The sequence below is a fragment of the Musa acuminata genome, chromosome BXJ2-1 (genome assembly GCF_036884655.1).
Source record: "Musa acuminata AAA Group cultivar baxijiao chromosome BXJ2-1, Cavendish_Baxijiao_AAA, whole genome shotgun sequence".
Lineage (NCBI taxonomy): Eukaryota > Viridiplantae > Streptophyta > Magnoliopsida > Zingiberales > Musaceae > Musa > Musa acuminata.
Window position 1 is genome coordinate 11843805 of NC_088338.1, and position 24973 is coordinate 11868777.

General features: G+C 38.8%; 2 protein-coding genes and 1 pseudogene across 2 annotated transcripts; 1 reads left to right on the forward strand and 2 right to left on the reverse strand.

The window, feature by feature from the left end:
• Positions 1-295: 295 nt before the first annotated feature.
• Positions 296-7033, reverse strand: LOC103996060 (uncharacterized). Its single transcript, XM_009416872.3, has 4 exons — positions 6577-7033; positions 4872-5055; positions 4690-4791; positions 296-1259 (listed from the first exon to the last, which is right to left on the reverse strand). The coding sequence occupies exons 2-4, from the start codon at positions 5053-5055 to the stop codon at positions 508-510; spliced, it is 1038 nt and encodes a 345-aa protein (XP_009415147.1). The 5' UTR covers positions 6577-7033; the 3' UTR covers positions 296-507.
• Positions 7034-7366: 333 nt separating this feature from the next.
• LOC103997751 (chaperone protein dnaJ GFA2, mitochondrial-like) lies at positions 7367-14383 on the reverse strand (annotated as a pseudogene).
• A 3509-nt stretch (positions 14384-17892) lies between these two features.
• LOC103997744 (F-box/kelch-repeat protein SKIP25-like) lies at positions 17893-19598 on the forward strand. The gene has a single exon (XM_009419058.3). It carries the CDS (start codon positions 18312-18314, stop codon positions 19467-19469), a length of 1158 nt encoding a protein of 385 aa, XP_009417333.1. The 5' UTR covers positions 17893-18311; the 3' UTR covers positions 19470-19598.
• The last annotated feature ends 5375 nt before the right edge of the window (positions 19599-24973 follow it).

The window sequence follows — 24973 nt, forward strand, 5'->3', positions numbered from 1 at the left end:
ATATTCTTCGAGAAAATGAGTTTCGTGTGAATCATGCAGTAAGGGAGGGTAACAAGGCAGCTAACTGGCTTGCTAATTTTGCCAGAACTCATTCTGATTATTTTTGGGAGAGAGATATCCACCTTGCGATCTCACTTTTTGGGTTGTTGCGGCGCAGCAGGATTGGTTACAATCGTTTGATTTACTGTTTTAATGTAAGTTTCCTCCAAAACCTTTCATCCTTGTGTTGATTAATATGTTAGGTATAAAGAATTTCATTTTGGTTGAACATCTTCAAAGCATATACAGAGAAGAATGGAAAAGAACATCATCAATGACTTGCCTTGACCAAACAATATAAAGATCTCTCATGCAAAACAGGTTGAATTAGAAAAATAAAAGGATAAAAGGAAAGCAAACCCAGATACCAAAACCTGTACAAACACTACATTTCAGACAACATCGACGAAGGAAGAGCTTGTGGAGCAGAAAAAAGGGAAAAAAAAAGAAAGAAAGAAAAGAAAAGAATTACAATATGTTCGGTACTTGCGAAGCTAGTTTTAGCTGCAACTCCTTGATCTTCGAGCAAAACTCAACCTTCTGATCCTTGTAGCTCTGGAGCAGGAAATCTTTTCCTTCAATTACCTCCTTCAGTTCGCTTACCTCTCTCTTCAACATCCCAACTTTCTCAACATCTATTTCTCTTTTGTCCACTCCAACACGATGCAACTCCAAATCATTGACGCTATCAGCATAGCCATTTGCCAGCCCATTTGCAGATTCTGGATGCCAGTTTCCTGCCACTACGAGCTTGTCGGGAGAGGTCACCTCCGCAACATGATGGTCGGTGATAACCTTTCTTAATCGGCGGACCTCTCTCTCAGAATTGAACAAGTCTTTATTGGCAGAATCGAGCTGGCTCTGAAGATGTGCAGTTTGGGCCCTTTGAATATGCAAAGAATTCTGCACATCTGTAATCTGGGTCTGCATCTCCATGATCATTTCATCTCGTTGCTTCAGCTGTTGGCGTAGTTTTTGTATCAGTTCTCTCTTGCTGTAGACGTCAGATCCAGACTCTGAGATGCATGAGTCTGAGCAGTTTGAGTGGTGGAATGGCTTCCAGGGGAGCTCCAGGCGATCAAGCGATGATGCTCGCATTATGTCCTCGACAACTTTGTTGGTTTCGGTGGCTGGGATTTTCACCAGTGGAAGAGAGAGATCTGCTTCCATTACTATTGGACTTTTGGGTCGCTTGGCATCTACTCCAACTCTTGAAGTTTCTGCACCATAAGATGAGCTACTAAAACACACAAATTCCCCAACTCTGATTTTATCTTTGGTCGGAAAAGTAGAACAACTTCAGGAATAACATAACATCCCAAAAAAAAGGCATCTAAAAAGCCAGAAACTAAATTTGAAACAGTCCAGTGAATTAGCTCCACAAGGGTCCAGTTTCTCAGGCAGGTCATAACTAGCATTACATCAATTTACAAACATAATGTTACCAATTGCAACAAAATATCAGGAGAAACGACATTAGAAAAAAAGAGCTGCCTTTAGAAATTACTGAGTTTTTGCTAAGAATTATGTGCACCAAATAAATAATAGGTTATTTGCTAAAAAATTTGGTGCATGAAATAAATGCATTCAACTTCAATGTAGTGAGCCTTAAAGGCTTCTTAATGGACATCCTACAACATGAACAAATACAAATTCTTTAAAAGAATATTTCTTTGGATTAGTTAACAATGAAAGATGCATTAAAATATTACCAAATTCATAGTGCAAGGGCAACGTTAGGAAAAAGCTGCCTATATATATATATATATATATATATATATATATATATAATGGCTAGACCAATTAGTAAAAAATTCACCAAAAAGCAATCCAGCAACACTGAATGTTTCAACCCATATCGTTTTGGGTGGTCTGTTACTGGATATCCAAATTGATCTTTCCTAACAAGTAGGTACCAGTTCATACAAGGTGTGCTGCGGCTCATATACCAGTTTGATCTAGTTAGGTAATGAACCATGGTGCACAAATGGCTTGAAACAATTCCAACTCTATCTGACCAATTAGCTTAGACGGCTAGGAAATGGAGCATCTCTAAAGCACAGCTGAAAATACTAGACTTTTTGCCAACAGTCTTGTACGTGTTTTTTTCATTATCTTCCTTGTCTACTATTTGTTTCTCCTTTTTTTTTCCTTTTAATTCTTTTTCCATGCATGGATATATGTTATGTGAAAAGGGAATCCTTGTTCTCTAATCAGTGATATAAAAAGCGCTAGGCATCAAAAGATGTCAAGATCCGAAAATGCCTGAAGCGCTAGGCGCTCGCTTAGGTACCCACCTGAGTAAAGCAAGATGTTCTAAAATATTAAAATATAAAAATATAAAATATAATTAATAAATAGAGGTTAACAGTGCTAAAATCTAAATAGGGACTACTATATAATAACAATACTTAACAATCTACTGTTAATAGTAGTTAGAGGGGAGAAAAGAGTCATCAACGGTGGAAAGTGGGGAAGGAGAGGGTGGCAGTGATGGAAGAACTTTCGGACGACAACGATAGCGATGGAGGAAGTTGCGGACGACAGTAGCAACGACAAAGGCAGTATCGAACGATGATAGCGACGACGGAGGAAGCTGCGAATGACAGCAGCAGTGATGGAGAAAGCTTTAGACGATGATAGCAACGATGACGGAAACTGTGGACGATGGCATCGTGGGCGGAGGAAGCTTCAGATATATCTGTCAGTGGCAAAGGAAGCTACGATCCTCTCCCTCGACGATGGAAGGAGTTGCACATGAAAGCAGCAATAGTGGAGGGAATTGCACATGAAAGCTAGACCTTTGGACCCATCTGTCGGCGACAAAGGAAGCATCGATCATGTGCGTCAACGACAGAGGCAGCAGCAGAGGAAATGACAGTGAAGGCAGTGACTGTGCACAAAATAGGGTTTATGGTTTGGGGTCACGCGGGGGGAGGAGGGGGGCGGGGTTTACGTGTGTAGATTTAGTAACATTATATAGCTTAATTGGTTCAATCAAACCACATAAGCTACTGTTCAGCCAAACCAAACTTAATAGTTTGGTTCGATTGCTTTGTTTCAATCAGGTGCTCGCCTGAGGCGTCTGACGCCTGGGTTTAAGCGAGCGCCCAGGCGGCGCTTCACTAAAGCACGTCACTTGGTCGAGGCTTGAGACGCTTGGGCCTCGCTCGCCTCACCCAAGCATCTAGGCGAGCGCACGGGCGCTTTAAACCCCTGTGCCTAATATACTTCATCCTCTCTTATTTTCTTCACCTTGTTTCCCAAGAAGATATATGCTTGTCCTAAATCAATTGAAATGACAAGACATTGCCCATAAGGTTCACATTAGCTTTTAAATGATGTCGAAACTTGATACAACAGTAGATAAGGTTCCGTGATGATTAATAGCTCATCAAGGAAAGATGGATACATAAATTGCATAACCGAATTCCACCATACTCCTGTGGATGATGATCCAGACAAGGAACTTCAGCAATCCTCATGCTCAGGAGTCATCTCGATACAGAAATCAGCCTAGGATTTATCTGAATTGACAACTACAAAAAGTTTTAGAATTTGATGTTGACGATGGCTGACTAGTTGCCAAAGGTGTGGAGAGACCAGGTTCTTAACTTAGATTAAGCACTCCTTCAAAACCCTAGGTCATCACTCAGATTAAGCACTCGTTCAAAACTCTCTCTGTTGTTCATTTTGGGTAGGATTGACCAGGGGATTGGTAGACTGATAGTTACACTCCATGCTAAAGGAAAGCCATTACCTAATGGGTCTATAAACAGATTTTCTTGGCGGCATTAAGAAAAACCAAAAATGAACGAGCTTTGTATAGCAAGGGTTATCGTCTCTTCTGACTTATAATACCTTGTTTTCATCTAAACCTGTCTCTTCAGTGCGTTTCTCTTTGTGGCAAAATATATTGTGTCTCTCTTTTTCTCCTGTATTGTTTGCCCTAAATCAGATATTGTTTCTTATGTCATCAAAATTACACTATGGCCACAAAATGACAGTTTTAAATAAGAAAGTGTATCTTATTTTGTCATCAGTACTTGCAGATGCAAAATGATAGAATACAATGCACTCAAGTCCATTTAATCAGACTTTTGTCCAAATTTAATGATTTTTACCTAGAAAGAAACAACTGGCCACGAAACTATGCGACAAAGGCAATTCATGCCAGATATCCAATGGTATGGCTACATTAAAACTTTAAAAAAATCAATCCATCAATTTCAACCTTGTAATAGTAAAACACCAAGATAGGACTATTTTGGTAAAATGAGAATAGCAATCAATCACAGAAAAAAGATGCACTTAATTTTGTCAATAGATCTATGCCCATCGCATAAGATGAAATGGAGAGATTCACTAAGGTAATTGTGCGACTACTTACAGCCACCCATGTCAAATCACTAGAACTACAAATATGATAACAGGGATGCCCTAACATTAATGTGTCAGCATATATACAAATGTACAATAATGAAAATTAGGGTAGCAAGCTAAGTGAATATCATACACCATAATAAACCTTAGTGTATATATTATCAAACTGATAATCTAAGAGATGTGCATCAAATTATATTGTTTACTTAAAACAATGTTTTCTCTTTGCTCTTCTATATAGAATTAAATTTAGATCAAGCAACATACCCGAAAGAAAGTGATAATGATTATCCTCATCTTGAGCAAAGTGATAGAGATTATGCAAATTGCAAGCTCTTGATCTTCTGTCAGCAGTAGATTTTCTATTTTCTGCGTGAATAACTTAGATTGTTAACAGTGAGTAGGATCATGAATGAATATAGGATCAAGTAAGAATTAGAAATTTTGACCTTTGTTTGCCTCATCATGTCGTTTGTTATCAAAGGCCCGTTTCAGTTGGCATCCAAGCTTAATTGAAAGTGTGCTCAACAAGGCACCACCTACAACAAATACCCAATTTGGGCCCTCACCTTGAAGAACATTCGTCTTTTGAGCTGCTTGAGAGGTTCCAGTCCCATTTGTTTTTGATTTCATCTAGCAAGGAAACAAAGTGTTGGAGGAAAAATGATTTATAAGTTTACACTATACACGCACCAAAGTCCAGTATTTTAGGATAAGCAACTAGTTCAGAAGATAATGGAGAGGCAGATGCTTTTCCCTATGAAAGATACAACTTAAGGCAAAGGGAGAGTCATTCCATAGGGCTAGAGTCTGCAAAAAAAAAAAATATAACCAAAAAAAACATACATGAAACAAATAACCTTTCTCTTTCATGATGTTGCAACAAAAGGTCAGTAACTATCAATAGACAAGAAAGGACGTACAACAGACAGATGTACCACTGGTGAATAATGGTCAGGCATACAAGATCATTATTGTATAAGTCAGTAACCAAGCTTAGGTACAATGATCAGGTAGCACAAAGACAGATTCTTGGTTTGATTTTGGCAACATAGAAACAAAAGCAAGCGGAATAACTAACTGCGCTAGTACTTATCATATATTTTTCCGCTTTCTCACATTTCTCTTCTCTCTTCCTGTTTTAACTCTTATTTCATGTCAAATCAAACAATATCTTGTAAAGTACATGTCCAAAATCAGACTCAGTATCAGACGTTACCACAGCAACAGTGTGATATAAAACATTAGTTATTTGCTCCCTTACTTTTTCCCTTTTACAATCATGATTAACTTCATTGCCATTGTTTTCTTTCCAAATTGAGTATGTTCATTACTGTCACCATCATATACCCGGTACAAGATTAATATGCTAAATCACTGGCCTCAAGCTTTATTATCGTACCTTGGTATTAAGACACACATTCTACCTATAAGTATAATAATCCCCACTAAACCCAAGCAATTTGTTGGTCTCAATTCCAACAGGTGCTATTTATATTTCTTTCTAGTTCCCAAACTCTCATAAAGTTCTTCAAATGGGGTTTTGAAACCCATAACCTAATAATAAAATGCAACTATTCTTGCATAATACAATGTTTCCAATTCACAAGTCTCGTAATCCGGGGTATAAACATCCGCGAGAACAAAGGTACAGGCAGAGTAGATCTCCATTACAAAACAATGTTGCTACCTCTTTGGTAGGTAAGACCAAGAAAATGGTGCAACAATCAGGACTTGTCAGTTATGTGCATACCCATGGAACTCCAATCCACAAAAACAAGTTCCATTGCAAGAAAAAAATTTTCTATTTCTTTTAGAGAGATTTCTACTTACAAAAAACGCTAAGCCACCTCTAATATATAAATCGTTAACATCAATCGGATCAAAAGTTCCACTTTTACTTAGACATGCTGATCCACCTCCTCAGCTATTTTACCCACAGGAGGTAAGTCGATGATTCCAAGAATAATCAAGATGCTCTGAGGAGTGAAGTAGGCGGAAATCATCTACAAACGAAAGAAATCGATCGGCGAGCCAATCCGCACCCAAAGAATCGAGTTTCCCACGGCAAACGGAATAAAAAGAAAAGAACGCAATTATATTGTAACCACAAACGAACGTCAGAAGCAAAAGGGAAATTTGGACTCCAAATACCTCATTCGAGCAAGATCGGTGAGCGAGAAACGGATCCCTCTCTCTTCTCCTCCTCCTTATATTTCTCTTTCTCTTTCTGCTCCACTATTTCCTACGCTCGCGGACCGGACCACACTCTGGAGTCGATGGTTACTTCTGTTGCGCCTTTAGTGGTGCTCCGGTGCAACCGAATCACGCTTTGTTGTCTCTGCTGGGGGGGGGCTTTTGGACGGGATGATTCGCGTGCGGCAAATGGCGCGCACTTGTTGGCTCGCTCGCGCGGGGAGGGGTCGGGGGGAGAGGAAGGAGGGCGAGCCGGTGCTGTTCCTTGTTTCGTCGACTCGAGCGCGGCCGGCCCCGTGTGTCGCCCCTGTGCCCTAGCGAGCCGTCTCCTCCCTGCGTGCGTTCAGCGGTGGCTCTCACGCAGGCCTTTCACCCACGAAGCCCACGGGGATGTCATGCTGACCTCAGTTGTGAGCTCCACAACCCGTCGTCTAAGTGTGTTTGGGGCAGCTCTTTCGGGACGCCGAAGGATTTCTCAAGAGGCTCGCATCTTAAAGCAGACATCGGCAGTTACGATTCTCGTGATCCCCACTGTAAGATCCGTGAAATGACACCTCGCGCTTCTCCCCCCACCGCTTGATTCTCTGTGGCAGAGAATTCCTCGAATCGAACTTCATTGCACTGATCTTAAAGCAGACATTCCACTTAAAATAACACGCATTGCCACCAATCTTATAGAATAAAGGAGCATAATTATCCATGATTCTTTACAACATGAAATAAAACATACCCAAATGTTGAGTTCAACTTCATCAATCATCATAATAATTAATCTAAGGTATTTACAAAAAAGAACTGATCTCATAAAGGGATCATCTCTACAGTTAATAATTCTGGTAATTGTTAGCAAAATTATACATCTATAAATATCAAATAAGAAACTCAAGAAGGTCATAAGAACTAAAACATGTAGTTTTAGCCAAAAATGATTTCAAAACTGTGTAATAATATATTATCATGATGCTCCTGCAGCAGCCTCGTCATCTTCATCATCATCTCGTTCCTCCTTTACAAACTCCACGTTCAGATTGCATTGTCTCTTACTCAAATTCCTGCACGATAGAGAGAAAAAAAGAACCTGGAACCAGCCAGCAAGTAAGCTTAGAGCAAAGACGGGATCAGACTAGAAAAAGAATTTTACGCCGGTATGGTGACACTAAAATGAACAAATTGGTCTCCATAGTAGGAATTGCTCCTCGCCTTTATTCCTGCAGACCAACTGCTGGTAATAAGCTTCCGCAACATTTGTTTTCTTTCACATGAAAATGGATAAACTAGTAAGTAGCACTAAGTCTAAAATCTAGAAATGCGATGCTTAGAAGTCGAGTAAATTTGGTGAGCATATGCTGGTTACTGTTACCTTTCCCCCTGTAAAACAACCTGCTGACCAGGTTGAGTACCAGGCTTAACCTGTAAACAAAAATATTCAGCACTCATCACATCATATGCTTAATGTCATTTAGATGATGCGACTTGAGATCTCATTAATGGTCAAAAGGCTGAAAGATGCATCTGACAAACCTTAAGAACCACATCTCCTGTGAGAGTTGGTACTTGAATAGTTCCTCCTAATATTGCCTGAAAATTCAACATCTTGTTAGTTTGATGCCCTTCTCGAGCAAATAATAGGTTCCTCAAAATATTGGTTTTGTGCAATTAATTTACAGAATGAAGTTAGTCAAGAGATGCTTGTTACAGCTGCACATCATTGTAATGAAAATAAAAAGGGATTTGTTTTAACTATTTGTGTAATTTAGCATTTGCCCTATTTTTAGGGTTTGCTGTACTTTCTCCTGTTTCTCCTTCAAGAATGAACCAAGCAGTGCTGTTTTTTCTATCTTGAATAATATCAATTTGTCAAACACAGAACATTCAATTGGAGCAGAACCAATTCAAACTAGCCACACAGAGTATGCATTATAATAGTTGATGATAAATGATAAATGATAAACAATGATGATATATATTAAAAAATCACAGTTCTGATCAAACATAAACATCAGACATTAACATAAACATGGTTTCCAATGTCGACTTTATGCAGAAAGCCAACAATTAGTTTCTTACCAACCAATGCACAAAAGATCAAAAGCAGAAAAATGATTCCAGTGTCAAAATATAAATGGATCCTTCCTATTACCTAATGGAATGGAATGGACCCACTCAAAATCCATTCGAATACCTAAGGTATGCATAAATATAAAGTTGCACATCAAAGCAGTATATACCTGGGTTACACTGAGGACGGCATCAACATGAATATTAGCTTTGTCCCTACGAAAAACAGGATCCTCCCGAACCTAAAATAGGATTTGAGAGAGTTAGCATGTTCATGTCTAGTTTAATGAAGACGAGCATTATAAAAAAGTTACCTTGATAGTAACAAAAAGATCACCAGGTTGCCTGGTATCAGGATCAGCACCACCACTTCTATAAACTTTTATAGTTTCATTGTCATCCACCCCAGCATTTATATGCAACCAAATAAACAATGTATCACATTGTTTGAGGATCATAGTAGGGTATGAATAAGCATAGACAGCATTGCACTTTTTAAGTCTTCTCTGTTTTAGTAAGGAAGCTGTGCTTGGTAAGTGGTTAAATGTTAGCACATTGAATCAATCAGTATTATGACTATTAGTGGGTCTCCTCAGGGACAACAAACAACTCATTCACATTGCTCCTTTTCAGATGAAAAAAAAAGAGGAATTAAGAAATCTTTCAGACATACCAGCCATCACATCCAGCTTGACTGACTTGGTTCCTCTCACAACTTTTTGTCCTTTGCATGACTTGCAGAGGCTCTAAAACATTAGAAGAAATGTGATCAGAAAGCATATTAGTTTTCTTAGGACAATTATAAATTGCATAATGTGCCTACAACATGAAAATAAGGTTCCTACAAAATACATATGCATTGTATAAAAAATCTGAAAATAAGCAATGTTTTCTCAACCACAAGAAAGTTCTTATGACTGGACCCCTTCATTACTTTGAGCTGCCACTTTAACCCTTTGGGTGTTCAACATCAAGTTGGCAGCCAACTACCTAGTGAAACATCCAGGCTTCAAAACTAAATATCATGCAAACAACATATATGTATCCATGCATACATTTTATATGAATATGCATTTTCATATATATCTGCAGCAAAAAGATCAGACACTTATAAATACAATAGTACTTATGATGATCCACTCAATAAACAAGTTGATTAACTCCTAAAATGTATTGACTAGTTCCTTTTCATCTTCCCGTGTTCCTTCTCTTGTGTAATGGTTTACCTCTCACGCCATCTACTTTGAAGGATTATCTCCTAATAACCTTCAAACAATTCTGTGAAGCAGTTCTCACAACACTTACTCAATGAAAACATTGGTTTAAAGTTTCATCTTCTGGTTTAGACAAACCATGCAAGATTTTTCTTTACCTGGCTTTCTTGATATATTTCTCACTGGCAGTTTCTACCAAAGAACACTTCACCATTCCTCAAGTAGAAATAAGTACAAGTTCTCATTGTAATTCCAACACTTCAAAGAAGTATGCAGAAGAGAAGTTGTTCATTTCTGAGTAAAGATAAGCCAATATTTTATATCTCAAAACAAATTTGTGTATGTAATATGTTCTACCTTTACAGTTTGCCCAAAACCTCCACAGCGTGAACGTGTGGTCTGCAACCTGAAGGGACCAGTTTGCATTTAAATCTGCAGTCATATGAGAGCATGACAATTAACTGTAGCAAAACATGCTACATAAGATAGATCAACAGAACAGAATTATTCATAACCTAACCATTCCCGAGCCTCTGCAGCGCCAACAAGTTTCAGGTCTAGTTCCAGGAGGGACACCACTTCCACCTACAGAAAAGTGATGGTAGTATGTCAATAGCATCACTTTATGTTGGTTAAATCAAATTTCATATTTGAACCACTGAAAATGGTAGGCTTTCTTGAAAGGACAGTGTCATACCACAAGCTCTACAGTTTACAGGAGCTTGAAATGTAATTGTTTTTGTGCATCCTTGAACTGCTTCCATGAATGATATTTCAAGAGAAACCTACCAAAATTGTCAGAGAGATATACAGAGCCACGTTATTTATTAGTGGCATTAAATATAACAAGAATTAACTGGAGAAAGAGAGAACCTTGACATCTTGTCATCCATAGTCATCATATCTGAACATGTTGCTAAAGAACTGGTTACATGAACGGAAGAAACAATCAGAACATATTACTAATATTGGTTAAATATCACGTATAAAAAACTAGGAATTAGTTCACTGACTTTGACAACTCGAAATGTGCTTCCAAGAGTAGCACATTAATCTGCAAATGCAAATTTACAACTCAGACAACACTTTAGCCCACACAAACAGGTTACCCTAATCACCATCGCGTTGCTGAAGTTCAAGATTTTCGAAAGCCACTAACAACCAAGGAAAATAGGTTCAGCTTTCAGGCATACCAAGCCTTATCAGCTATTAAGTTTATATACATAGCTTACACATCTACAGGCACGTATGATAGTAGCAATGTAGTATGGCATCTATCAAATAAGGAGAGACAATGTGCTTAATTAAGTAATGCAGTGTCAAGCATGATAAAGAATTTGGTATGTGACAGACTAACATGATTACATGGATTATGCACCGACAGATGAAATTGAAGAGATTCATAAATATGCAGTGAAAGGTAGACTACATAGCACCATTCAAAAATAAAACTACACTGAAATCACTATCAAAAGCATCTGAAGTAAGAAAAAAACATAATCTTGCTACACAACAAAAGTTAATCACATGATGGAAAAGTTGGGTGACTCAAAAAAGACCTCTAGAGTGGTGAAAGGACACAATTTTCAAACAAATAGGGTTATTATATGTCTAACAATTGCAGATGAGACATATTTAAATGGTGTATTACTGTATTATAGCTATGTCAAAAAGACAAGGAAATTTATCTCATGACATTAAGATTAAATAAATGTATTATGATAAGCTAAACAGGGCTTTAACTGCAGATAGAAATATCACTGAGGGAAGTCTACAGACATCATTCATGCTGAATTCGTCTTCAGCATTTCCAGCATCAAATGGCCCACCAGGGTCACCACCTGAAGCAGCTTATTCAACATTGGGACTGACCTGATGGGCACCACATTATAAATATTGGACCAGAAAGAAGGGTGCACAGCTATTGAATGGACTCAGCAAATTGCACTAGCTCAGTAAAAAGCATAAATGTTTTTCTTTTCAGAATGCAGAATAAAAAGCAACAGTGATTGAACTAGCTGATGTTGAAATATAACTCAATTTTTTGCTTTCACTGGGAAAACACCTATAATGTTCCATTTAGTTTCACTTTTATTCATTGGCTGGAAAGATGCCAGCAGAATCCATCTCTAACCTAATTAACACAGCTCTTCTGTCCAAATCTCAAAGAAGATGGAGACGGTATAAATTATTTTTTGATGAAAAATTTTTTTGTGACTTAAAGATAATATCCTTTTCAGCAGTGGATATGCATATACTGTTTTGTCTTCTTCTTAGACTCTCTATCTCTCTTGCTTTCTTCATTCTCCTACTTTCATGATCTCTTCTATCTCATCTTGTTCAGTGTAACTTCTTTTTCTTGTATTTATTTGTTTACTCGGTGCACTATCTGTATGAGAATATTATGCACATTTAGTAAACCAACCAACAAAATCAGCTGCACTAAAACATTCATCAAGTAAATAATATAACAAACATGCCATTCAACTTTTTCTTCCTTTTTCTTGAAGAGAAGGGGGGACACCTGGTCCTATAGTCTTCGTTTATCCTCGTCTTTCAGGACCTGAAAAGGACAAATACATCTTTTTTTTCATACTTATGACAAATAGAACATCTAATTTTCCTATCAAACTCCGGCAACTTTTTTATCATGTGTGCTCAGAACATATCCAAGGTTAACCTCATATGCCCGTGAACTTCCTGGAGCTTCCTTTCTGCATCAGTGTCATCCTTGTTTGCGTTCGTATGGAGTTTCTTTGCAAGCGGCATACAAAATATATGCCTGATATTATAGTATTTAGGGAAAGGACATGCCCCATGATGTAGGACAAAGCAGGAAAAGAACAAATATTAACTTGCACATACTTGTGCATTATTCTTCCTGCAAGTACTCTCAAATAAGACAAAGAAAAACATGTTGATCATCATCGATCAAGAAATGCTGCAACTAATTCAAATTTTAACTTAGTTTGTTACTTTCAAGAACAGAAACCTATAAAAAACCTTCATATCTGCAACCTGGCCAATCTGCATCATTAAATTTTGTTTTGAGGATGTAATCGCATATCATTTGTTGATAAACATGATACATCAAATATAGGACATCCCTAGCAAATATAACTGATGACACAATAAAGCAGGACAACATAAAAATCTATTTAAGTTCCCTGATAATAGACATAGTAATTATTTGAGTTTTGGTAAACTCGAGCTTTTTCCAGTGCACCATACAAACATATGAAAATGCTGCAAACAGAAAACACTTGCCTATATTTTAGATTAGTTTTTTAAACCTGTAACTTGGAAAGAAAAGCACAGGCATGTACCTATTAAATAATGAAGTATCACTCTTATTTTAAGATAATGATAAATCATAAAGGACATCATAATCTTGTATAACTTGTAGCAGTGAATTCTAGTAAACAAGCGGAGTGCATATAGATAGGCTAAATGAACTACCATCTTCGAAAATGTTCATGAAATTTCAGTAAGTTCAAAAGTCAACATGTGACCCCAATGACTAATTTAGCATGCCACTCTTTACCATAGGCTCCTAGTGCAGCCATGAATCGGATAGTCTGGTCATGCTCAACTAATTCATTATAGAAGCGCATAATGTTTTAATTTTAAGCGCATCGTAATGATCTTTAACATAATAAAGACAACAAGAGATGTGATGTAATGCTATTCAACAGATAAACAAAACTGAAAACTGCTCGTTTGTAAACAAAAGCCAAATCAAATTGCAAACTTAATATTGTGCAAGCTAATAACTACAGTCCATAGGCTCGTACACAGGCAGAATCCACAATCATTATCAGTATGCTCTGTAGCAAAGAACCTACCCCGTAGTGAGCTTTCTTGATATCTGAAGCACTCGCATCCTTGCTTACACCGAGCACATCATAATAATCCCTCAAAGGCAATAATCGTGTTCCTAAGCATCAGAAAATGAAAGAATATAAACAAAAAAGAAAAACAATGAGAAAAAAGATTCTATTCCTAGTTCATCCAAAAGAAAGGGATCATTATACTTTACTATGAAATGATCTCTAGGACAAAATTGCCTGTGAAAATCACCATTCAATGTCCCACCTCTCAATCTCACTGCAAAACTTCGACTTGTTTATAATTCACCCAAGAAAAAGAAAAGAAAACAAAAGAACAATATAATTGATAAGAAAATAAGATATTGGCCATCCCAAACTCCAACAAAAAACAAGAATCACGACAAGAGCCCGACTCACCAACTTCGAACATTCCATCAACACTACTCCGAGAGAAACTGCAAATTCCCGAAGCCAGTACGCGAGTGGAGTCCCCAGCTGCAAAAAAGATCAAAAAGCTTACACCTTTTGTATCGAAACATGTAGAACGACGAAACACGGGGGAAGTAAGGATCTCACGGAACCGACCGGGGAACTCTCGATGCGATTCGATCTGAGGGCACTCCGGGCGAACCAGAAGGCGATCCTGGCGCCGCTGGGCCTCATCTTCGCGGACTTCGTCTGTGCTCCGGCGTCTAATGACTCGGGTGACGGGCGTTCAGTGTCGGAGACCGAGACCCAGTCCAAGCCCGTCGGAAGCGAGGGTGAAGCGAGCGCAAAGATGGCGCTCGCGGTGACGCCGAGCCAAAGATATTAACTAACTTAGGAACTCGGGATTAGGGTGGGCAATGTCCAGGCCACGCGTTCGAAGGAAACCTGCTTCGGGATTACGTAGCTCGGGTGGGTGGGCCCCGGCTTCCTCGCCGGGTGAGATTTGGAGTTCACGTGAATTGGGGGACGACGTGACCGTAGGAACTCGGAGTCTTCGATTTGATTTCTCTCGCGGCAATCTGCATGACCGTTCGATAAGCACCCTGCGTCGGTAATCAACTAACTTAATTGGACAGAGAAAGTGGGGTCCGGTGGGATCCACCAATCATCCTCTCGTGGTGCACGTGGATCGTCGGACGATGTGACCTTGGGAACTTGGAGTCTTGCTTCGTCTCTCTCTCGTGGACCTTAATGGGCCGGCCCATTAAAACAGCCCAACGTCTTCAGACTTCTAATTGGATCGGATTGGATTGCTAAATTGGGTCCTAAACTAGATTGCACATTCATTCATGACATATCTCATATAAAGTAGATTTGACTTGCTCACACCTTTACAACATATTAAATATGTGATTAGCCACTCTCATACCTCCTTCCATATGCACTCATTCGGCTAAAACGTTAAAATTGTCATATCCAAAACAATTGTGATGTTTTATTTATTCTTTGTGATTTGGTCTATATGAGGTTTAGGAACAGTTAATTACTTTTTTTTCCCCAATAATCATTTAAAAATCAAGTTTATTATGAAAATATATCATGATTTGGTCTATATGGGCTAACTAGCCTATCAATTTCGTTTAGCTTATACTATTAGTTAAAATACTTACGTCAAAATTGATAATGATATACTCATCAGATCCTTATAAGTCAATTTTAATCTTATTCATTTGTCTCTCTTAATGATCATATAATGATTATTTTTAAAGATTTTTTTAATTATTTTTTAAATTTAAAATATAAAAATTTTAAAAAATATATGTATTCTTCTGACTATCAAATAATTAATAGTTTTGGGATATTTAAAAAATCTAAAAATCGTATTAATACCCCCTTATACCTCTCATGCTTCCTTGGACATTTGATTAAGCACTTCTTAAGCATGGTTGATCTCTCATAGGATCTCTAATTGCTCTCTCCCATATCTTATTAGCAAGTGGAAATCATCACTTCATCAACATCTAATTGAAGTTCGAGAAATTCAATATGGTGTAGCCAAAGTTAGATATCTTTAAGGTGTATTTTAAGAAAGTCTGAAACACCGATAACTCCTTCCTTGTCATCTACAACTACTATGACCAAAATTTTAAATTTAAAAGAGATGGATATAGAATTTTTGTCAATATATTAAGAAGAAACATTCAATGGAAAAAAAAAAATAAACATAAATTTTTAGGTACCCCACTAATCCTACTTTTCACTTTTTTCTTGAAAAAAAAATCTTGAAACATTAGCTAGATTAATTTTCTTTGAATATTTTTCTCTTAGTTTTGGTGAAAAAGTTTATTTTGTTGATTATTGTTAAGAAGCTTTGAATCTTGCTACCTAACGCGTTTCTTAAACTGTTCTTACTCGTATTTTACATAATTTAAAAAAAAAATATTTTGAACTTTTGAGGATCATTTTTTTTTATTTATGCTAATATTTGTAGTAATCATTGGCAAATGCACTCTTATATGAGAATCACTTATCATTGGATTAATAGTGATTGGATCATATAAAAATGAATAATTACTTTAGAGTTTTTGATTAATGCCATACTGGTGATAATATTTATAGAATGATAAAAACTATTTTAGAAGAGTATTATTTAATTTTAATTTTTTCAATTGATTTTGACAATATAGTAGCAAATACCATTTTTTTCTTCGGAATTATAAAAATTATATCAATTGTCTTTTGGTGGTATTTATTTCATGTTAGGTGTTCTTGTCATGTCTTAGATTTATGTGTATAAGTAGGCTTATAGTTTCTTGAAACTCTTCTTTCTCCAATTAAGCAAGTAATTTTATTCTTGTGGGGTTATCTAGAAGTAGTGAAAGAGTTAGATAGATTTTCCAAATTAAATGACATAAGACTCAAAATAATTCTTAAAAATGTTAGATAAGTGACTTTGAGTCTAAAAAATTATTGTGTACTTTTATTATAAATAATATCAGATAAGTTACTTCATATCCATAACATTGGAATATTTATGAAAGTATTTTAAAATTTTATTTTTTTAATGATGCTAACTATAATTTATCTGGTGTTTATTATCCTATTGTTCATATATATTTTTTAGTTGTTTGTATGAATATTATTGGTGCTATAGAAGAATATCAACATGATAACAATTTAAATATGACTATAATGGCTATAAAATCAAAATGGATAAATTATTTTTTAGAATTCTATTGATTTATTTAGTTGGTTGATTAGATGGCTCAAGTGATTATTTAACTACTTATTATGAAAGTTTAGAAATAAAAGTTGATATTTTATGATAAAATTAGAAAAATAAAAAACTGATCATTAACTTATATAATTATTCTAGTGCTAATTATAGTAGACAATAAACTCCCTTCGAAACTTGTCTATTTATGGATCAAGTTTGCACACCAGTAGTAAAATCTTTAAGGGAGAGAAATTATTATTATAAAAATAAAATTAACCAAGAGATCATCAAGCTTGAACTCCAAGATTGATGCGTATTTAACTTCTTTTGAGTTTAGTGACAACGTTACAAGTATAGAGTTCTTATTCTTGAGCATGACCTCCAAATCAATTAAAGTTTAAGCATGCATCGACAATTTGACCAAAGTGACAAAAATGAAACCAAAAGATCATTCGCAAAGACAATGACTATTTGTTCGATACATTAAACGAAAGGACGATTAACGTATCGAACCTCCAAAGCGATTAAAATTTTTATAATTTTAATTATTTTTATGCCATCACACTCATTATAGTTGTACATTTATTTTTTAAATTTTAAAAATAAAATTATAAAATTTTTAAATTCTAAATTTTGAATTAAAAAAATATGACTGCTTATCGATTTGATTATAGTTCCAGGTTAAAAATTATAATTAAAAATTAAAAATTTATTATTATCCAAGCAATTGTATTTATCACGCTGTGAAGATGCACCAATGTTAAATGCTTGACCCTCTAATAATAAAGCCAGTGGAACACTTTTAGGGCATCGCCATGATGAGGAGAGGGATGAGAAAGCAGTTGTGGTTTGCGTGTGTTTTGGCCCCGATGATGTGGATGGAGGGGAAGGGGGGAACGTTGACAAACACAGACGGCCCGGCAAGAAGATTCAAAAGTTGCTTCGGTTTGTTCTCATGGAGGTTTTGTGGTTCCCCTGCCTTTGCGCGTTACCCGATAAGAGGGAAGAGGGAGGAAGGCATGGCCGGTGTTGGCGATATCTCTTGGAGGACTTTGGCCAATTCCCCCAACAGAGCCCAACTACACCACTCATCTCCCTCCACATACATCTCATCCCCACACCACAATCTCCATCCACAGCTGATGAACTCACCATGACATTGTGACTCAGATATTTACCAGAGAGGAGATGAATCCAAGATAAAATGTAGAGTATTGTGTGGAAAAGTTTTCTTTTGATCGCTTCAAGTGAAATGATCCATGTCTAGTCTCGAGGACAGGATAGATAGCTTGCATGGAAGCATGGTGAAGAAGGAAGAAGACGGGGAAGGAATGCCACTTGGGTGACGTCATCCCACCGTCCCAACTTGCTCTCTCTTCATAAATAGGCGAGTTGGAAGTGGGAACCAAGGTTGCCCACAACTCTCGCTTCCTCTCTCCAAGCACCATGGCCGACGCGGCCTGCAAGCGCCACAAGCTTTCTTCATCCAGCGTCGTGCAAGAAGAGGAAGAGGAGCAGCCGCTGCTGCCTGGGTTGCCCGACCACGTGGCTCACCGCTGCCTCTCTCGTCTCCCACCTCGGCTCCTTTTCGCCGTCTGCCGACAGTGGCGCCGCCTTGTGTACTCCCCTTGTTTCCCGCCCTTCCTGTCACTCTATGCCGTGGTCTGCCCCTCGGACGACGGCGGCGCGTCCGCGGACGACGACCCCATCGGATTCTACACCTTCGACCCACTCTCTGCCAAGTGGAGCCCGCTCCCGTCCCCGCCGCCGCACACGCCACTGCGGAGCTTGCTCCTGCGGCATCCATCCTTCATCGCCCGAAGCCTCCCGGTGCAGTCCGTCGCAGCCGGCGGGCACCTCGTAGTCCTCGCGGCCACCGACCATCGCCTTCTCCCGGCCTTCCCCCGGCCGCTGGTCTTCCACCCGTCCTCCCGAAGCTGGCGCCTCGGACCGCCCCTCCGTGCCCCGCGTCGCTGGTGCGCCGCCGGGTCGGCGGGCGGGGTGGTCGTCATTGCCTCCGGCGTCGGCACGGGCTACAACACCGAGGTGGCCCGCTCCGCCGAGAGATGGGACCCGGCCGCCCCTGGCGCCGTCTGGGATCGGGTGGCTCCGGTCCGGAACGGGCGGTTCAGCCGGGAGGCAGTGGAAGCGGTGGCCTCGGAAGGAAAGCTCTGCATGGTCAACGTCCGGGGACGCGCCGCGAAGGAGGGGGCAGTGTACGACGTCCGGTCGGATCGGTGGCAGGAGATGCCGGCGGGGATGCTCGAGGGATGGACCGGGCCAGCAGCCGCGGTGGAGGAGGGCGGCCCGATCTACGTGGTGGACGAGGAGCGCGGCGCCCTCAAGGCCTACGACTGGGGGGCGGAGCGGTGGGTGGTGCTGGCCGAGTCGGAGCGGCTGATCAGGGCGGAGCAGGTGGCGGCCGGAGGGGGGAGGGCGTGCGTGGTGTGCCACGGCGGGGCCGCCGTGGTGGTGGTGGACGTGAAGTCGAGGCCGGGGAGGATGTGGACGGTGGAGCCCCCGACGGGGAAGCGGGTGGTGGCCGTCCACGTACTCCCCAGGATGTGCCACGGTGCAGTCGACGGTTCCGCAGAGACAACGTAAACCATGTTTTCTTTTCCTCTTATTTTCCCTTTTTCTCAAAATTTTTTTTTTTTGTGGCTGTTAAAGATGGAGAAAAAAAAACAAGTAATTCAATTGAAATATCGGCACCAAAGCCCATGTTAGCAGTAAGCCATGATCAGATGCACAGTCGTATATATATACGTATACATATTAGCAGCCATGAAATCAACTCCTAAATCGAGAAAAACGTGCTATGTCCTTGACATGATGAACACGAAGAGAAGGATCGCCGTCTATGTCGACAAGCCCGGCGAGCGAGAGCGAGAGCGAGAGAGAGAGAGAGAGAGGAAGGAAAGAAAGGCTTCTTTTGTTGTTTGTGATTCCGTGGGACGGTGGGAGTCGCACATGCGGTTAGGGCGGGACCCACACGTACGCTTGTGAGGGTGCAAAAAGCGGAGAAAGCGTGAGGTCTTTGACCCGTCGCGATCCCAAATGTGACTGGGTTCGAAGCGTGGTGCCGTCGTGGTTAAGCTTAATCTTGAGTGCGGCCACGTATTGGGCAAAATGAATATGCTGATCGAGTTTATTTGATGGACGGTCGAGATCACAATTGTATGGATACGAGGAAGGAATCATGTGTACCATATACATACAAATATTGAAAACATTAAAACCTGACATGCAACAAAATCCTACTCAACTACAGCAATTCAATCGTGACAACTAAGAACCTTAGTCGATGGTGTTAACAGATTTCTCTGACCGTGGCCGAGGTGTCGACACGGTGCAATTGTCGATGTTCAAGATTATTCCAATGACGGGGCCTTTGTCGGAGTCGAGTCAGACTCAGAGTTGGCTCCACACGCACTCCTTCTATCGGTACATAGTTTGCTTCGTCATCAGTAGACTCCTGCATAGAGGCCTCAGTCGGGAGGGGAGGGGTTTCCTGACTTAGCCCCTCCAAAGGTTAAGTTAGCACCAGTGTAGTTTAAAAAAAGAGTGAGCTTTTTCCTCCAAAGTTCCCTCCTCCTTCTCATTAAAGAGGGTTAACTTTTATACCTACGAGGATGAGTTGATTGTACGGGGCTAATTAACTACAATCGGCTCTTCAGGTAACTGACTTAAGCTTCTATGTGAGCGCTGATCGACCTGCACGGATTGGCGCTGTGCGATGTCGTCCCGAGCTTTTCGAGACGACTATACCATGATGATGTTGTTTCGAATGAAGGGGGTGGCGAGCAGTTGCCCGCCACATGTGCGTCACGTCGAACTTGAAGTTCCACGTATGCAATGTTTTAGGATAAATTCTTGGAATTTTTGTTTTTTGAAGTTTTCTTGGGAGGTGTTCTTTCCGGAAGGACTTCCCTATTTGATATAATTCCTAAAATGCCCTCATGATAAGATAACTAAGCAATATCTGGATACTACTGTGAACCGATCCACAATTCTCATGTATAAGATTTATATTATCAATTATATTATCTTTTAATAGATATATAATGTTTTTAGCATATCCATCAAAAACACTATAATAACTAAGCAACTGAACTCAAAACCCATTAAAAATTAGATCATCTACAAAAATAAGATTTCAAATAAGTTTCTTAATTGATCCAAGAATACGAACAACCAAACAAAGAAACTTTTACATTAAATATATTGTTTTTAAATAGACCTGTAATGTTCTTGAAACCTATTGAAAAACACTATGACTAAGACAAATGAACTCAAAACCTAATACAAACTAGCTCATATACAAAATCAAATATGTACCATTATTTTTTTACACATCCACTAAAACACTAAGTTTATTCCTAAACTAAAGCTGATTCATCCTGTAGATATAGATTGATCTACACGAGTTGGAACTACTCCAATTATCTTGTTAGCTAATATTTAGGGATTATAACAAATAGAGAATGCCTTTGAAAATTACGAAAAATAGAACATCTCGCAAAAAAAGCCTAAAAATATTTTATTTCCAAAAAAATCACCCATCATTTTATTGAAGAACTCAATAATCTAATAAATAATATCAGTAGAAAGAATTATGAGTTTTCTTCTTGTAATTACTACTCTCAAGATGAAAAGTCAACGGAGGTAGCCATGGGTTTCGATAACCATCTAATCTCATGTCTCCACTAACGTGCCCTCTATCATTGTTCTTTTCTTGTTCTTCCTTTTTTTTTATCACTTGTGATTAGTGTAACTATTGGATCTCGTCTGTCTTTCTGCAGAAACAGCTTGATTGCCATAGGAGATCAAAATCACTCTGGAAGATGACAACAATTCAGTTAAGCAAAATGAAAAAAATCAACCTCAGAAATAATGATTGAGCTAGTGTAACCTCAGAAATAATGATTAGGGCTTTCTTTTATAGCTATTTGGTGTTCACTTCAGGAGTTTTTGTCTGGTGCCTAGGCAAGCTGCCAAACCATTCAACACAATTACAATATTTCAATCCAAGGATTTTAATTTTGAATAATACCATCCGTATCGGTCCGTCAGTAGATCAGTACACGGACTGCCTGTTATCGAGTGGTACCGTTGATTGAGATTGTTTCCATCCTATTACCATCCTAAATCAGTCGGTGATGATTGACTTCGGTCATCACCGCCCGCTACCGGATGGTATTAGCTGAGGGAGAATAAAGAAGAGAGAGAAGAAGAGGGAGAAGGAAAGGGAGAACTTGGAGATCCGATGGCGCTCTCCCTCGACGATCTTGATCCGTCATCACCCTCCCTCGTTGAATGTCGCAGATAAGATATCACCTCCTCCTCGTCTGTGGTGATGAGGTCTCAGTATCATTGATGACTTCTCCTCATCTGTGTGAGGAGAAGAAGCATCGACGACGTTGCGAGGAAAAGAAATCGAGCATTGTCGAGGTGATGTTTCGTCTCCCCGCGCAGGCAAAGGAAACAAGGTGACGACATCGTCTCGTCACCCTTTTTTACGTGGGAAGAAGAAAACCTCGGTTTCTTCTCCCCATGCGAGCAGAAAAACGAGGCGACGTCACTCTTTTTTTTTTTTTTTTTTTTTTTTTAACTATATATATATATATATATATATATATATATATATATAAAAGAATGTATCGCTTGGTATACTGTATCATATCGAGTTGAACTCAATGCTCCGATATAATACAAAATTACAAACCTTGGTTCAATCTAACTAGGAAATAAAAATATAATCAGATTTGAAGGTCATAGAGCTATCGATTCTTCAAATCTTTCATACAACATCTTATTCCAAAACACCGAATACCAAAGATAAGAAAACTAATCTGATTCTTCCCAAGGGAATAAATAACAAAATAGAAGCTAGCTATCATTGAACATCAAAAGATAGCTAAAGAGGTAAGCAAGTACAGCACCAAAAATACCTTATTAAAATTAGAGATCACCAGCTGCTCCAACTAAAAAATGCACTACGCATCTCAATCTTGATACATATTTTTATCAAAACAACAAGATACATGCCTGATTCAATGCATACATGCAAATATATCAACACAAAAAAATAGTTCTATTATGATTTAAATAAAAATAATGACAAGTTAATACTATTCTAACGATCTAAAAGTTAAATATATGGAACTTTTCTTGTATTGAACTAGGTAAAAGAACAATGCGAATTTTTGAGAAAAGCTCCTCATTTTAGGTTTTTTTTTCTTCCAAAAGACGTCCTCACATTTTGCTTTTCTGACTGCCCCCGTCTCTTAATTCCTAAAATATCCCCTTAAGAAGACATCCACAATAATTCTCACCCTTTCCTTTGAATTAGTCCAATCATAAAGTTTTTAATAAGATTATAATCTTTTGCTACTTATATAATAAATTTAATAAAAATACTATAACTAATAACGATGATTAAAAAGACAAATACAAACTAGCTTATCACCCTTTGTCGGATCTCAAATAGGTATTTTTATTAATTTAGAATAAGAGCATGAAAAGGAAACTTGACTTTATTGTCAGTTACTAGTATTTTGTAAGCCCATAGAAAGACACCATTGTTTTATAAGACCATATAAATACACCAGTGTTTTATAAGACCATACAAAGACATTGTGACTATACCGTCTAACATTATGGATCGATCCAATGCAAAGGATGGCAGCAACATCTCCTTGGTGATAACGTGTGGTTGATCCTCCTTAGCGATTGCAGCCCCTGCTTTTGTCACTGATCACTGCTCCTTCCTCCAACCGAAGCATTCCGGTGGAGATCTGCATGCCGCGTACATTGTCACTATCGTTGAACGCATCTACGGAGCTATCAGGATCCCCTATGCTACGATATTTGTAGGATAATCTAGGGGCGACACCACATGCGCAATAGAAGAACAAAAAATAAAAATCCTTAAATTTCTTAATGATATGTTCATTGTCATGCGAAGATTGGTGCACGCTGCAAAACAAAAAATTGCGTATATGAAAGATTATGTTTGACTTAGGGAGATCGTATATTCCTGAATCCCTACAGATTTGTAGGAGAGGGTGAAGGAAGTCAAGCGTCCTCACTAGTAGTGATCCATACATCAGGACTATGACGATGCTCCTCAAATCATTGCCCAAACTCCACACCTGCTATCTGAGGAGAAGAAGGGGAGAGAAGAATAGGAAGTGGTAACCAAAAACCTCTGGCCTATGAGTGTTTAGTTCACTTCTATTTAATAGATCATGCCCTATTGGGTATTAGATCACCATCCAACTACCCAAACATCTTAGATTCGTGGATCTCTATCAAATAATCTTTCATTGGTTCTTATTAGATCTCATTCGCAGGATTCAATAATTCAAAGATTTATTGGATATCCAATAAGGTAGGGGCTCTAGTGGATATCTCATATCTGAACCTCTACTTTTTGCAACGCCTACCATATGTGTGTGACCCTCTAGACCCAATATCGAGCTGGCTGTGAGTTATACATGTCAAAACTTCTTTTGACTTAATGAATTATTATCTCCATAATAATTAACTCAACTTATCGACTACGAACGTATTAGGCCACTACATCGTAGTCCTCAGACAATACAAGGGAATCTAATTCTTTAGACCTATCTATTCTCAGTTATCATGTACATATAGTCTCTCATCTATCTAATATCTCAGAGACTATATACCAAGCATGATGCTGTTAGACTCATACGGTTTCTACTCAAGTCTCGCTCTAATCGGATTCTCCTAGAGAACTATTTCTCTCTCAATCCGAATGACCCTGGCTAGAGACTTGTCTAAGCAAGAATACATGGGATATTCCTCTCATGACACCGAGATTGGATTATCCTCTATCGACACTTAATAGTTCTCATAAGGTTGGCTACCACTTCCGACGACCGGTTGTGTTGGATCTAAAACTTTCAAGCCTATAAGTCTAGTATCAAAGAGTGGAGTACTCATACATGATATAATTGGTGTCTCAAGTCTAAGGACCAGGTACACTACTAGGATAACAGAATCACTGTCTGATAATGAGGTATCATTAACCATCAACATTTTTTGAGTGGATCAATAAGTGAACTCATTCTCCAATGAGC

Bases quoted from the DNA above. Each gene is read 5' to 3' on its own strand.
- LOC103996060 (XM_009416872.3), bottom strand. From the start codon at position 5,055: ATGAAATCAAAAACAAATGGGACTGGAACCTCTCAAGCAGCTCAAAAG. The intron at 4,792-4,871 runs GTCAAAATTTCT...TTATTCACGCAG, and splicing joins ACATGATGAGGCAAACAAAG to AAAATAGAAAATCTACTGCT. The intron at 1,260-4,689 runs GTATGTTGCTTG...CTTATGGTGCAG, and splicing joins TCATTATCACTTTCTTTCGG to AAACTTCAAGAGTTGGAGTA.
- LOC103997744 (XM_009419058.3), top strand. From the start codon at position 18,312: ATGGCCGACGCGGCCTGCAAGCGCCACAAGCTTTCTTCATCCAGCGTC.